Source organism: Leptodactylus fuscus, chromosome 3 (assembly GCF_031893055.1).
Source record: "Leptodactylus fuscus isolate aLepFus1 chromosome 3, aLepFus1.hap2, whole genome shotgun sequence".
NCBI classification, from domain to species: Eukaryota; Metazoa; Chordata; class Amphibia; order Anura; family Leptodactylidae; genus Leptodactylus; species Leptodactylus fuscus.
This window is the reverse complement of record NC_134267.1, coordinates 160,059,860-160,074,031: the sequence shown is the minus strand read 5'-3', so window position 1 is coordinate 160,074,031 and position 14,172 is coordinate 160,059,860. Positions and strand designations below refer to the sequence as shown.

At 38.8% G+C, this 14,172-nt stretch overlaps 1 protein-coding gene across 1 annotated transcript in view; it reads left to right on the top strand.

The window, feature by feature from the left end:
* The window catches only part of NAALADL2 (N-acetylated alpha-linked acidic dipeptidase like 2), a 378,602-nt gene that overhangs the window by 325,971 nt on the left and 38,459 nt on the right, over positions 1 to 14,172 (top strand). Inside the window, exon 12 of the mRNA XM_075269559.1 lies at positions 13,748 to 13,841. Coding sequence (XP_075125660.1) covers positions 13,748 to 13,841 — 94 coding nt within the window. The remainder of the gene's footprint in view (positions 1 to 13,747; positions 13,842 to 14,172) is intronic.

The window sequence follows — 14,172 nt, the reverse complement described above, 5'->3', positions numbered from 1 at the left end:
AGTAAACAGTACAGACCAAAAGTTTGGACAAACCTTCTCATTCAAAGAGTTTTCTGTATTTTCATGACTAAGAAAATTGTAGATTTACACTGAAGACATTAAAACTATGAATTAATACATGTGGAATTATATGCTTAACAAAAAAAGTGTGAAACAACTGAAAATATGTCTTATATTCTAGGTGCACACTTTTGGTATTCTCTTGATGAGCTTCAAGAGGTAGCCACTGGAAATGGTCTTCCAACAGTCTTAAAGGAGTTCCCAGAGATGCTTAGCACTTGTTGGCCCTTTTGCCTTCACTCTGCGGTCCAGCTCACCCCAAACCATCTCGATTGGGTTCAGGTCTGGTGACTGTGGAGGCCAGGTCATCTAGCATAGCACCCCATCACTCTCCTTCTTGGTCAGATAGCCCGTATACAGCCTGGAGGTGTGTTTGGGGTCATTGTCCTGTTGAAAAATAAATGATGGTCTAACTAAACACAAACTGGTTGGAATAGCATACCGCTGCAAGATGCTGTGGTAGCCATGCTGGTTCAGTGTACCTTCAATTTTGAATAAATCCCCAACAGTGTCACCAGCAAAGCACCCCCACACGTTCACACCTCCTCATCCATGCTTCACGGTGGGAACCAGGCATGTAGAGTCCATCCGTCCACTTTTTCTGCGTCGCACAAAGACATGGTGGTTGGAACCAAAGATCTCAAATTTGGACTCATCAGACCAAAGCACAGATTTCCACTGGTTTAATGTCCATTCATTGTGTTCTTTAGCGCAAACAAGTCTCTTCTGCTTGTTGCCTGTCCTTAGCAGTGGTTTTCTAGCAGCTATTTTATCATGAAGGCCGGCTGCTGCACAAAGTCTCCTCTTAACAGTTGTTGTAGAGATGTGTCTGCTTCTAGAACTCTGTGTGGCATTGACCTGGTCTCTAATCTGAGGCTGGTGACTCGGATGAATTATCCTCCGCAGCAGAGGTGACTCTTGGTCTTCCGTTCCTGGGGCGGTCCTCATGTGAGCTAGTTTCTTTGTAGCGCTTAATGGTTTTTGCAACTGCACTTGGGGACACTTTCAAAGTTTTCCCAATTTTTGGACTGACCGATCTTCATTCCTTAAAGTAATGATGGCCACTCGTTTTTCTATACTTAACTACTTTTTTCTTGCCATAATACAAATTCTAACAGTTTATTCAGTAGGACTATCAGCTGTGTATCCACATGACTTCTACACAACACAACTGATGGTCCCAATCCCCATTTATAAGGCAAGAAATCTGACAGGGCCCACCTGTGAAGTGAAAACTATTTCAGGTGCCTACCTCTTGAAGTTCATCAAGGGAATGCCAAGAGTGTGCAAACCAGTAATCAAAGCAAAAGGTGGCTACTTTGAAGAACCTAGAGTATAAGACATATTTTCAGTTGTTTCACACTTTTTTGTTAAGCATATAATTCCACATTTGTTAATTCATAGTTTTGATAACTCAGTGCGAATCTACAATTTTCATAGTCATGAAATTACAGAAAACTCTTTGAATGAGAAGGTGAGTCCAAACTTTAGGTCTGTACTGTAGGTTCAAAAATTACCAAGCTCCATGCACTTGATACATTCTCATTGATGATCTCTCGTTTGGCATGGAGGGTGGTCCAGCTGTTACTTATAATAAGTTTTGTTGGGACAGTCGTTCGGTAGAAGGAGAACCACTTTGAACAACTTTCCACACAGGTCCATCGTGACAAGTATTTTTATTACCTACTGCAGGTGGAATGCCCACTGTACCTTTCTTTTTCACTGTGTATCCAAAATATTGTGGTTAGGTCTTCCTCTAACCCTCTATAATTGTGGTGTTGCCATTCATCTTGTTGGTGTAGTAGGACGTCCATCATCTTTTCCAGATTCTTTGGTATTTTCACTTATATCACTGTTACTGCTTGACTCTTGATTCTTCGGAAATGTCATGAGGTAACATATTCTTCAACAGACACTGAATCTATTTGTTCCTGACTTACTTCTTCTGACTCATTTTCAGATAAATTCTGAAGACATTTAAAAATTTCCTCATTTTTCAGATCCCTCAGCTTACTCATGCTTCAAATATACATTGCAAAAAGTGATGTGTAAGGGGACGTTCACACTACCTCTGCTGTCCCCCCCAGGGTTTCCGTCCTAATCCCCGCCCCAGGGAAACTGGACAGGGGACGGTTTGCCGGCAGTCATCTTTAAAAACCATTCATTTGAACATGCAGGACTTTGTGTATGTACAAAAAAAATGGTTTCCAGGAGGAGAGGCCGCATATGGACACCGGCGGCTACCTTTAAAAACCCATCCCCTGTCCAGTTTCCCAAGGATTTAAGACAGAAACCACGGGGAAACTTCAGCTATAGTGTATGCTACTGAAGTGCAGACAAAAAATTCTAGTAGAGACATGGATCAAACATGTTCAGTCAAGTTTAGACAAAACAAAATGATGAAACATCCCTGAGATTCAAAAACACAATTATACTCTACAACTAGGGAAAATCACTGTGATTTTCTGCGCTCTGTAATTTTAGGTATATTGCCTACTACTACTTTTATGTATGAGGTCAAACTGACCCCTTCAGTATAGGTATGAAAAATTACAATTCATTTTTGTGTCCGAAAATATACACTACCATGAATAAATAAGTCATAAAATCTCAGAACTCATTTGTTAAAATTTTAGAAGTTATAAGGAAAATAAATAGCAAAAGGGTCAAAATGACCCCTCCGGTAGTTCTTGTGATAAAAACCTGAATTTCCATCCTTTCATATCTTGCTGTCAGATAGGGTACCTTAAATCAAGCACCATGCAGATAGTCTGCAACTGTAACCGCCAACCAAGACTAAAAACTAAGATCTATCCAATCCTTCCTTTTTCCAAATGTATTTATTTTTGCAAATCCACAGGGTGTGTATCTAATATTGTTCCAAAAGTAAGCTAGCTGGAGCAGGTGTATCAGCAACGCTTTCCTGTATGATCACTTAAGGATAAACACATCCCCTGTGATATTTGATCATTTTCATTTCTAGTTAGCAAATTATACATCTTACATTAACACTGCCATATTTAAATCAAGCTTTTTTACATTTTTGGGGAAGTATGCATAACTAGGTAAGGAAATCTACTGAAATGTTGTTTATGCACTATAAATGCTGTATTTCACATTCATAGATACTTCATTTTCTCCTCAAAAACCTGAATATGTCTATATTTAATTATTTACCAGTCAGTCTGATTCATGTATTTGCGAGGGAGAAATGCTTCTTCATTTTGTGTGTGTATTCAGTGTTACACTCCAGGGAAAGAATATCAAAAAATAAACCCATAAATAAGAAATCAGCAGACTCTTCTGTCCAAGTACATTACATAGATTTGATGTATGTTTCTGCAGCATTATTAGTCACTCCGCTTAAATCAATGCTGAAATCTTTCTTCTTGAGTGATTGCTTTGCCTTAACTCAACATACATGACTTAATGAATACTACAATTACATTGTTATCAGAGGTATGTTTCTATGCAGATATGAGATATGCTTTGTTCACATCAGTCTCTATTTTTATGATCAGATTATGCTAATATAGGCTCATACATGTAACTTACTCTTTATTGCGGTTATCTCTAATCCTATTGTTTAAGAAGAGGTAAACCTTAATGTAAAGCACCATGGAATTAATGGTGCTATATAAATAAATAATAATAATAAATAATAATAATGTCTTTCATGTTAACACTTATGCATATTAGTATATCGTCAGATATATTTATCGTTTATAACTAGTAGAGATGAGCAAGTATATTCGATCGAATACCTCCCCTGCATAGTTATTGTTGTAAAAAAGAAGCGCCAGGGAAGGCGGGAGGGGAATCAAATATTTCCCGCATAGTATTCAACCAAGTACACCAATAACTATGCAAAGGGAGGTATTCGATTGAATACTATTCGCTGATCTCTAATAACTAGGTTATTACTGAATTCTATGAATCATATCAATCATATCAATTTTCAGTCTGACTAATCTGATGCCCAAGGTTTGTCAGTCTTTAGTGGCACTTTTTATATTTATGTATTTTGCACCATCTTTTTTCAAGGAATGAATAGTTATTTTAGACATAACCTTTACTTGTATTCATGGTTTCTTTACCTTTTTGTGACATTGAGTCACTTTCATTTTTTTTTTTTTTTTTTTTTTTTTTTTTTACACAGCTGCTAATTTAGTTTTAGTTACATTGTTTGCTTTCTGTTATTCTCCATTGTACAAACACATCTGTATGTGTTGTTACTGTGCAAGAAGTATGTTTTTGGAATCTGTAGTGGATGCTACAGCAATGTTTCTCTAAGTGAACAGAATCAATGTGATGTCATGCATAAGCACATATCATTTCGTCGTCAAGTGTGTAGCTGGTGCTGGCTTTTGTGCCACAATATGGGGAAGGCACCATCTGGTAGAACAGCGGAGGTTTTATTATACTATGGACATGGTAATGTTCAAATGTCTTCCATTAATAGGTAGGTTGAGTGTTACCATAATTTAGTGGGGGAGTGTTCAGTTTAATGGCCAGTAATTTGATTATTAAGCCTTATTAACATTATTTTACTTTCAGCGGGTATTCCTTCCTAACTATTAGATATAATATGGCCATATATATATTTAGGTGTATCATACCCCTTCATAAGTAAAGGAAAATGTGTTTCATGGCCAATTTTACTGACTATTGTCTGAATAAAGCCTTTTCTACCAAAGGGAGAAAAAGTTCTGTCTGTGAATAGAAATGGTTAAACCTCATGAGATTGGTTTTGCCGAATGCCTGAGGTTCAGCCCTCTGATCTGATTCTTCAGACCCCGAAGTATAATAACTGGTAGAGATGAGCGAGTAGTGTTTGATCGAATACTACGGTATTCGAAATACTCGTACTCGATCGAACACTACTAGCTGTTCGAAGTTTAATGTTCGATGCAGAACCAGCGTTGATTGGCAGAATGCTATACATTCTGCCAATCAACGCTGGTTCTTCTCTTACCTTTCCGAAGTCTTCTCCGCGCTGCGTCCCCGCATCTTCTTCCGGGTGGAATTCACTCACCTAGGCATCCGGCCTAGGCAGAGCCGACTGCGCATACATGCGCATGCGCAGTCGGCTCTGCTCAGGCGTCGGGCCTGGGCAGAGTGAATTCCGCCCGGGAGAGGATGCAGGGACCCTGCGCCTGGAGAAGACTTCAAGCAGAATCCAGCCCGACCGTCACTCGTGGACTTGGTAAGTATGATTTTATCGAATGTTGCCTACCCCTGAAACGAGCATTTCCCCCCCATAGACTATAATGGGCTTCGAAATCCGTTCGAACAGTCGAACAGTGTGCGGCTGTTTGAATCGGATTTCGAACCTGGGACACTTTAGTTTTCACTCATCTCTAGTAGCTGGAAGATGCCACAAGGATGAGGTGATGTAAGGTGAGTATAACTGTTTGTTATATTTCCTCATCTCCCCTGGGGTCTTCAGAACCGAGAGTATTATAGTGTATCATGGATGAAAAATCCCATACGTTTCGTGTTCAATTTGAGCCCAAAAAATTTGTAAAATTTTGGCTAAATTTGATCAGAGTCTGTTAACTCATTCTGATCTGTGAGTACAATGACTATTTTTAGAGTTTTGCTTAGAGATGAGTGAATTACCAAAATTCGTTTTGGGTCAAAGTCTCTTGAAATGGCCATCAGATTTAATTTGGTCCAGTTTAATTTGTACTGAGAGTAAATTGGATTACATGATTTAACCCAGCTAGTGACATGTATAGGCTAACTTGGTTTACTCTAGGTCATTTAAATTTGGAGAATGAGCGTAAGCATACTGTGTATATTATTATACCATGTATATTAGGGATCAATTATCATTTTCTTTTTCTACTATCATTTACTTTTGTTAAAAAAAAAAAAAAAAATGAAATCTTTTGATATATACAAGAGCTAATTTATCATAGAAAAACAAATATTCTTTTTTGGTGTTAACTTATCTACACAATCGTTTATTCACGCTATTAAAATGGTATTTTACTGTCATTTAATTACCTTTCAGTCCCTAAAATTAAGTATCTTTCTTATTGAGCATTTAATTGGCGTGTAGGAAGTTTCACTTGGTAACTTAATTAAGCAGCGATAGTAGGTAAAAAAGAATATTCTAACAATTACTTCAACATGACTTGTCTTAAATAATACAGTTGTACTATCAAACAGCATAAAACTGTGATACGTGGTAAATTATTTTGCTCACCTAGTTGTAATCAATTTTAATGTTTGTGGGATTTTGGAAATGAGAATATTGAACATGATAAAAAATAATGGAACAATAAAAAAAAAAATCCAATATTGGCAGAAATGCCTTTCATTGCTACTGCTTCACAACTCTATATCAGACACAGAAAAAAAGGAAAACCTCACTCTCTAAATATGGTTATAATATCCAATACGATTTTATTAATCTGAGGTTACTGAATATCACATTTTTTTCTGTGTCATGGTTATGATGATTCATTTGAGTGATTTATAACTCTAAGGCCTCAAATTATGACTTGTTGAATATTATGATATTACAATATTCATGGTATACATAGGGTCAACGTTCTAGTCTGCTGACTTCATGGTACATACAGTCCTATGAAAAAGTTTGGGCACCCCTATTAATCTTAATCATTTTTAGTTCTAAATATTTTGGTATTTGCAACAGCCATTTCAGTTTGATATATCTAATAACTGATGGACACAGTAATATTTCAGGATTGAAATGAGGTTTATTGTACTAACAGAAAATGTGCAATATGCATTAAACCAAAATTTGACCGGTGCAAAAGTATGGGCACCTCAGCAGAAAAGTGACATTAATATTTAGTAGATCCTCCTTTTGCAAAGATAACAGCCTCTAGTCGCTTCCTGTAGCTTTTAATCAGTTCCTGGATCCTGGATAAAGGTATTTTGGACAAACAATTCAAGTTCAGTTAAGTTAGATGGTCGCCGAGCATGGACAGCCCGCTTCAAATCATCCCACAGATGTTCAATGATATTCAGGTCTGGGGACTGGGATGGCCATTCCAGAACATTGTAATTGTTCCTCTGCATGAATGCCTGAGGATTTGGAGCGGTGTTTTGGATCATTGTCTTGCTGAAATATCCATCCCCGGCGTAACTTCAACTTCGTCACTGATTCTTGAACATTATTCTCAAGAATCTGCTGATACTGAGTGGAATCCATGTGACTCTCAACTTTAACAAGATTCCCGATGCTGGCATTGGCCACACAGCCCCAAAGCATGATGGAACCTCCACCAAATTTTACAGTGGGTAGCATGTGTTTTTCTTGGAATGCTGTTTCTTTTTGGACGCCATGCATAACGCCTTTTTTTTATAACCAAACAACTCAATTTTTGTTTCCAAAATGAAGCTGCCTTGTCCAAATGTGCTTTTGCATAACTCAGGCAACTCTATTTGTGGCGTACGTGCAGAAACGGCTTCTTTCTCATCACTCTCCCATACAGCTTCTATTTGTGCAAAGTGCGCTGTATAGTTGACCGATGCACAGTGACACCATCTGCAGCAAGATGATGCTGCAGCTCTTTGGAGGTGGTCTGTGGATTGTCCTTGACTGTTCTCACCATTCTTCTTCTCTGCCTTTCTGATATTTTTCTTGGCCTGCCACTTCTGGGCTTAACAAGAACTGTCCCTGTGGTCTTCCATTTCCTTACTATGTTCCTCACAGTGGAAACTGACAGGTTAAATCTCTGAGACAACGTTTTGTATCCTTCCCCTGAACAACTATGTTGAACAATCTTTGTTTTCAGATCATTTGAGAGCGGGCTGTCCATGTTCGGCGACCATCAAACGTAACTGAACTTGAATTGTTTTGTAGAAAGAAATGGTCCAAAATACCTTCATCCAGGATCCAGGAACTGATTAAAAGCTACAGGAAGCGACTAGAGGCTGTTATCTTTGCAAAAGGAGGATGTACTAAATATTAATGTCACTTTTCTGTTGAGGTGCCCATATTTTTGCACCGGTCAAATTTTGGTTTAATGCATATTGCGCATTTTCTGTTAGTACAATAAACCTCATTTCAATCCTGAAATATTACTGTGTCCATCAGTTATTAGATATATCAAACTGAAATGGCTGTTGCAAACACCAAAATATTTAGAACTAAAAATGATTAAGATTAATAGGGGTGCCCAAACTTTTTCATAGGACTGTAGGTACGGTTAGGGTACACCATTTTAGAGTTGTCTATACAAAGCAACAAAATGGAGGAAAACACCCCCTCTCATGAACATAAATAAGTGACAGACACAGACATCTGGGTCGTGGTGGTGGTCATCCCTGGGGGAAATCCGTGGGGGCTCTATGGCAGGTATGCCTGCTATCTCTCTCTGTCATACTGGACAAGATGTTGTGACCATCCCAGAGTCCATCAACCAGATGATCAAGCGTGAACCAAGCTGTAACTCTTCAAGATATCCAGATGAAGAAACCCAACTATGAGCTTCTCTGATGATGTAACCTAATGAGATATTGACTGATATTTCTGTTATTCTGGAAGTTTTCTCTGTTCCTGTTTTTCCTTGAAGACATTAATAAACCTTCATATTGTTTTTATACGAAGATGACTCTTCCTATCATGTTACCTAATGAGACCAATCTCTTAAGGCTGCTCAACACATGATTACAGGTTTCACCAAATATTGAATATTTTACACAAATTGTCTTAAATTCATCAAGTATTCTCACAAAAAAAATCCTGCTAATTGGTTAAGTTTAGAGAGCAAAACACTGCTGATTAATAAATATCTTTACTAATGACATGTGACCACTGTAATACATACTATATCTTTATGTATAGATTTAAGAGAGAGTTCCAAATGGAGGGCTAGTATTAAGTTGTCCAAATATATTAAATATGTATCAGACAACCCACCAAATTTGATGGGACAGGCCAACCAACTAATGTTTTTAGGGTTCCATTGACTCTATATAAAAGTAGGAAAACATTTAAACTCACTCATAAAACTTTACTGTTCTATTATTGTAATACAGAAGCAAATCCAAAAAATCCTTGCTTTGGATGTTTGTCATCGAAATGAAACCATTCAGCCTTTGCTCCTGTGCATTTATATTGTCATATTGATACATCCTAATATATTGTATTTCAGTGGATTTATCCTGTGCTTTAGCTCTTGCATTCCTTATACTACATTTCATGCATGTGAAATGGTTGTTACATGATATATAATATATATTATCTTATGGTAGCTAATGTAAGACAATATCATACTAACTTTGTAAGTGCCTAAACTTTAGCTTAGCTTATTTTCTCCTTCGACTAGATACAGAACATATTTTATATTCTGCATAGTGACATAGCTTGTAGTATACATTACCTATACATTTTCCTTTTCTATCTGCTATCCAAAATACTTTATTGCAAACAAATATAAATGTGTCCTAAGAATTACTTCTGACCAATGCATTTGTGATATATGATCTGTGATTAACAAGGCTGGTATTTGTTTTATTTTTTATTTAAAAAAAATCAGAAAACATGCAGCTTTCAACTTAACCTCTAATAGTTTCTGTGTTATAGAGATTAGAGATGAGCGAACAGTAAAATGTTCGCTATTCAATATTTGTTTCGAGTAGCCCCTCAATATTCGACTACTCGAATCGAATATCGAATATTGAATCCTATTATAGTCTATGAGGGGGGAAATGCTCATTTCAGGGGTAGGCAACATTCGATCAGATTATACTTAAGTCCACGAGTGAGGGTCGGGCTGGATCCTCCGAGCAGTCTTCTCCGTGCAGCGTCCCCGCGGCGTCTTCCAGCTCTGAATTCACTCTGCCAGTCACCGGCCCTTGGAAGAGCCGACTGTGCATGCCCGCACTACAAGAAAATGGCCGCTTACAGTCAAAGCGGCCATTTTCTTGTAGCGCGGGCATGTGCAGTTGGCTCTGCCCAGGCCCGATGCCTGGCAGAGTGAATTCAGAGCCGGAAGACGCCGCGGGGACGCTGCACGGAGAAGACTTCTAAAGGTAGGAGAAGAACTAGCGTTGATTGGCCGACTGTATAGCATTCGGCCAATCAACGCTGGTTCTGCATTGAATTTTTCCATTCGAATAGCGAGTAGTATTCGATCGAGTACGAGTATTTCGAATACCGTAGTATTCCATCAAATACCTACTCGATCGAATACTACTCGCTCATCTCTAATAGAGATCACTTTTCAGCAATGCTCTTATTGTCCTCATGATCAGGAAGTCGGAGGACAATAGGTTGTCATCTGATTGAGGTTTTCTATGTTAATGTGGCAATGACTGTGACAGAGGTTTAACCTGCCAGTTCTCCATTCTACTTTGAATTTGGAGAAGATTCTTGCTGACAAAAAGTATAATGATTGTATAATTAGATCATTATTTGTAACCAAATTAATAATTATTAGAAAACGACAGTTAGCAGTCCCCCCACAATGGTGGAATCTGGTAATAAAAAATAAGTAATGAAAAAAAATCTAATTCAGTAGGTCCCTTCAGGATGATGTATGGGGAAAGAAATGTATTTTTTTCTTGTATTAAATGTATTTTTTGTTTGTTTTCCTCAATGGTTGCTTGTGGGGGTTTGGTTTTTCTGAATTCTGTATGGAATTTTATTCTATGGAAATAATGATGTTATAAATAAAAAATAAAGCTTTAGGAAAAAAAATTACAGTAGATGATATATTCCCTAGTGGGAATATATGCTGGTACATTTAAAACATTATACATAGAATAACAAACTGTAGAATAATATATCCAGTAGGGCATACTTACACTTGTTTTTCTATATGTTATTGGCACATTTTTTTCAAATACAGCAATTTTACAAAACCTTAATATTTTGGTCGCAGTATCGAGAGAAGTCTAGGTCAAAGGTGACAGACCTGACATATGATAAAACACCCTAAGTCTAAGGGCCCGTTCACACGGAGTAAACGCGCGTGTATTTTGGTAAAATACACGTGCAAAAAATACATGTGTAAAAAAAAAGACTCCCATTGACTTCAATGACATTTTACATGTGTATTTTGACGTGTATTTTGATGTGTATTTTGACGTGTTTTTTTACACGTGTAAAAAAATGTCATTGAAGTCAATGGGAGTCTTATTACACGTGTAATTTGCCAAAAGGCACGCACATTTACTCCGTGTGAATGAACCCTAAGACACCTTGTAGCAAAACACAGCAAAAAAAAAAACAAACCATTGAAAATGCATTGAGTTTTCCACTGTTGACTTTCATTACACCTATACGGGAAACACCAGCGTTTTCCGCAGGCATAGTTGACATTCTGTGATTTTCAAAAACACAGCTTTTCTGCTGAAGAATTTTTACTGCAATGTGTGGATGGGATTAGCCAGAATTTCATACACTTTGCAGGTACTGTAAAACGCAGCATTTCTCGCTGCAGCATTTCCGCCGAAGCAAAAATGCTATATTTTCGTAACATGGAGCTTTTCCCTAAAGGACTTAAATGTTTTAGGGGGCATTCACACTACCGTTGGTGACCGTCAGCAGTGTCCATAGCTATTGTCCTTTACAAGATCTTAGCAACAGACACTAGCTGAACCGTCAGTAATCCGTTCAAATTTCCACTCATTTCAATGGGATGTGTCTGTTATTGTCCGTTAGTGTCTGCCTGTTTACACCTAATCCATCAGACGTCTGTTTTTTTTCCAGCGGGAAAGATGGATGGCACATGTCCTTTATTTTTTTAACATTGAGGTCTATGGGCAATGGACTTATAATGGACAGTAACTGATAGCCATTAGAGATGAGCAAGTAGTGTTCGATCAAGTAGGTGTTCGATCGAATACTACGGTATTCGAGATACTCGTACTCGATCGAACACTACTAGCTGTTCGAAGTTTTATGTTCGATGCAGAACCAGCGTTGATTGGCAGAATGCTATACATTCTGCCAATCAATGCTGGTTCTTCTTTTACCTTTCCGAAGTCTTCTCCGCGCTGCGTCCCCACGTCTTCTTCCGGGTGGAATTCACTCTGCCTAGGCATCCGGCCTAGGCAGAGCCGACTGCGCATGCGCGGGCATGCACGCGCATACTCGCGCATGCGCAGTCAGCTCTGCCTAGGCCGGATGCCTCGGAGAGAAGACTGCCGGGAGCCGGGAGAAGACTTCAAGCAGAATCCAGCCCGACCATCACTCGTGGACTTGGTAAGTATGATTTTATCGAATGTTGCCTACCCCTGAAACGAGCATTTCCCCCCATAGACTATAATGGGGTTTGAAATCCAGTCGAACAGTGTGCAGCTGTTCGAATCGGATTTCGAACATCGGACACTTTAGTGTTCGCTCATCTCTAATAGCCATCAGTTACTGTCCGTTATTTTGTGTCCGTTTTTTTTCTGCGCTTGCTCAGAAAGCAGAAACAAAAAAAAAAAAGGGACAGTATTAAATAACGGACACCAACTGACAAAAAATGATGCTAGTATGCCTGTTTTTTTTAATTACCGTATTTTTCGGACTATAAGACGCACTGGACTATAAGACGCACCTAGGTTTTAGAGGAGGAAAATAGGGAAAAAAAATTTTGAAGCAAAAACTGGTAAAATATTTAATATATGGGAGTTGTAGTTTTGCAACAGCTGCAAGGCCACATTGACAGGTGACCCTGCAGCTGTACGGGGACGCATAGAGTGTTTTTTTTGCGGGGCCAGCTGTACTTTTTAGTTATACCATTTTGGGGGATATCTATTGCTTAGATCACCTTGTATTGAAAAAAAAAAGAGGAGGTGATTTAGAACTTTTATTTATTTCATATTTTTATTATATATTTTTAAAGCTTTTTTTTTTTTTTTTTTTTATACTATTTTATTCCCCCCCGGGGGCTTGAACCTGCGGTCACTTGATCACAAGTCCCATAGACGGCAATACAACTGTATTGCCGTCTATGGGACATTCTGTGTATTAGTATTACGGCTGGTCATAGAGACCAGCCGCAATACTAATACAGCCGTGACAGGCCTGGGAGCCTCATTAGGCTCCCGGCTCTCACCCGAACAGGTCGGCTCCTGCGATATCGCCGCGCAGGAGCCGGCCTGCAACTTTACAGGTATGGGGCCGGTGGGGACCGGCCCCGGGGGAGAAGGGGCCGCTGATACTGACCCGGCATCCTCTGTACTAGAGAGGCGGATGCCGGGGAGGGATAGACGCCGGGGCCTGAGACATCGCTACGATCCTCTGCCCTGCATGAAGCCAGCGGCGGGGGGACGGAGGAGCCCCTGCCGCTGCTGGCTTCATGCATGGCAGAGGATCGTAGCGATGTCTCAGGCCCCGGCATCTGTAATGGCGTCTATCACTTACCGGCTTCCGCCTCTCTATTACAGCGGATGCCAGGCGCCACCTTCAGACTATAAGACGCACCCTTCTTTTCCCCAAAAATTTTGGGGAAAAAAAGTGCGTCTTATAGTCCGAAAAATACGGTAATCCATTAAATGGATCAGAAAAAAAAGACACATTAACATCAGTTAGTGTCTGTTATGCCAGGTGTGAACCCTGCCTTAGCCTTCTTTCATATATAGGAAAATGGTTTTATAGTTATGAAGATGCTAGATTTACTTATAAATAATATATATTTGGATGTTTTCTAAATAATTGTATGCATCACTTCAATAGTTGTTCTTCAGCTTGTTTTTTCTGTGTTTTCAGCTGACCTCAGAAATGGTTCTGCGAATAGCAAGTGATCCAGTTTTACCATTTAATGCACTGGATGTAGCATTAGAAATTCAGAAGCAAATTGAAGGTAATCCACAAGGTGCTCTGTTGTGCATTATTGTTTCTTTGCTCAAATACAGTATATTGGTTGATGTGCAGAAAGAAGAAACTGTGTGCATTTTTTGTTTTTCTTAGCTTAAACGCATTCTTTTTTTTTTCCCTTGGCTCACTGAAGACAAATGCTTTGTCAATCAAATGTTTTCACTATGTTTTAACAATTCCATGTAAGGGTAGCTAAAGGTTACACTCTGTTGGAGTCAAACTCCGTGAGTGCATGACTACGTTAAAATGGACGCAGTTGTCGAAGCAAAGGCAATTTTATATTCTTTCCTTCCAAATTCAAAAGCTAAAAGTATTAC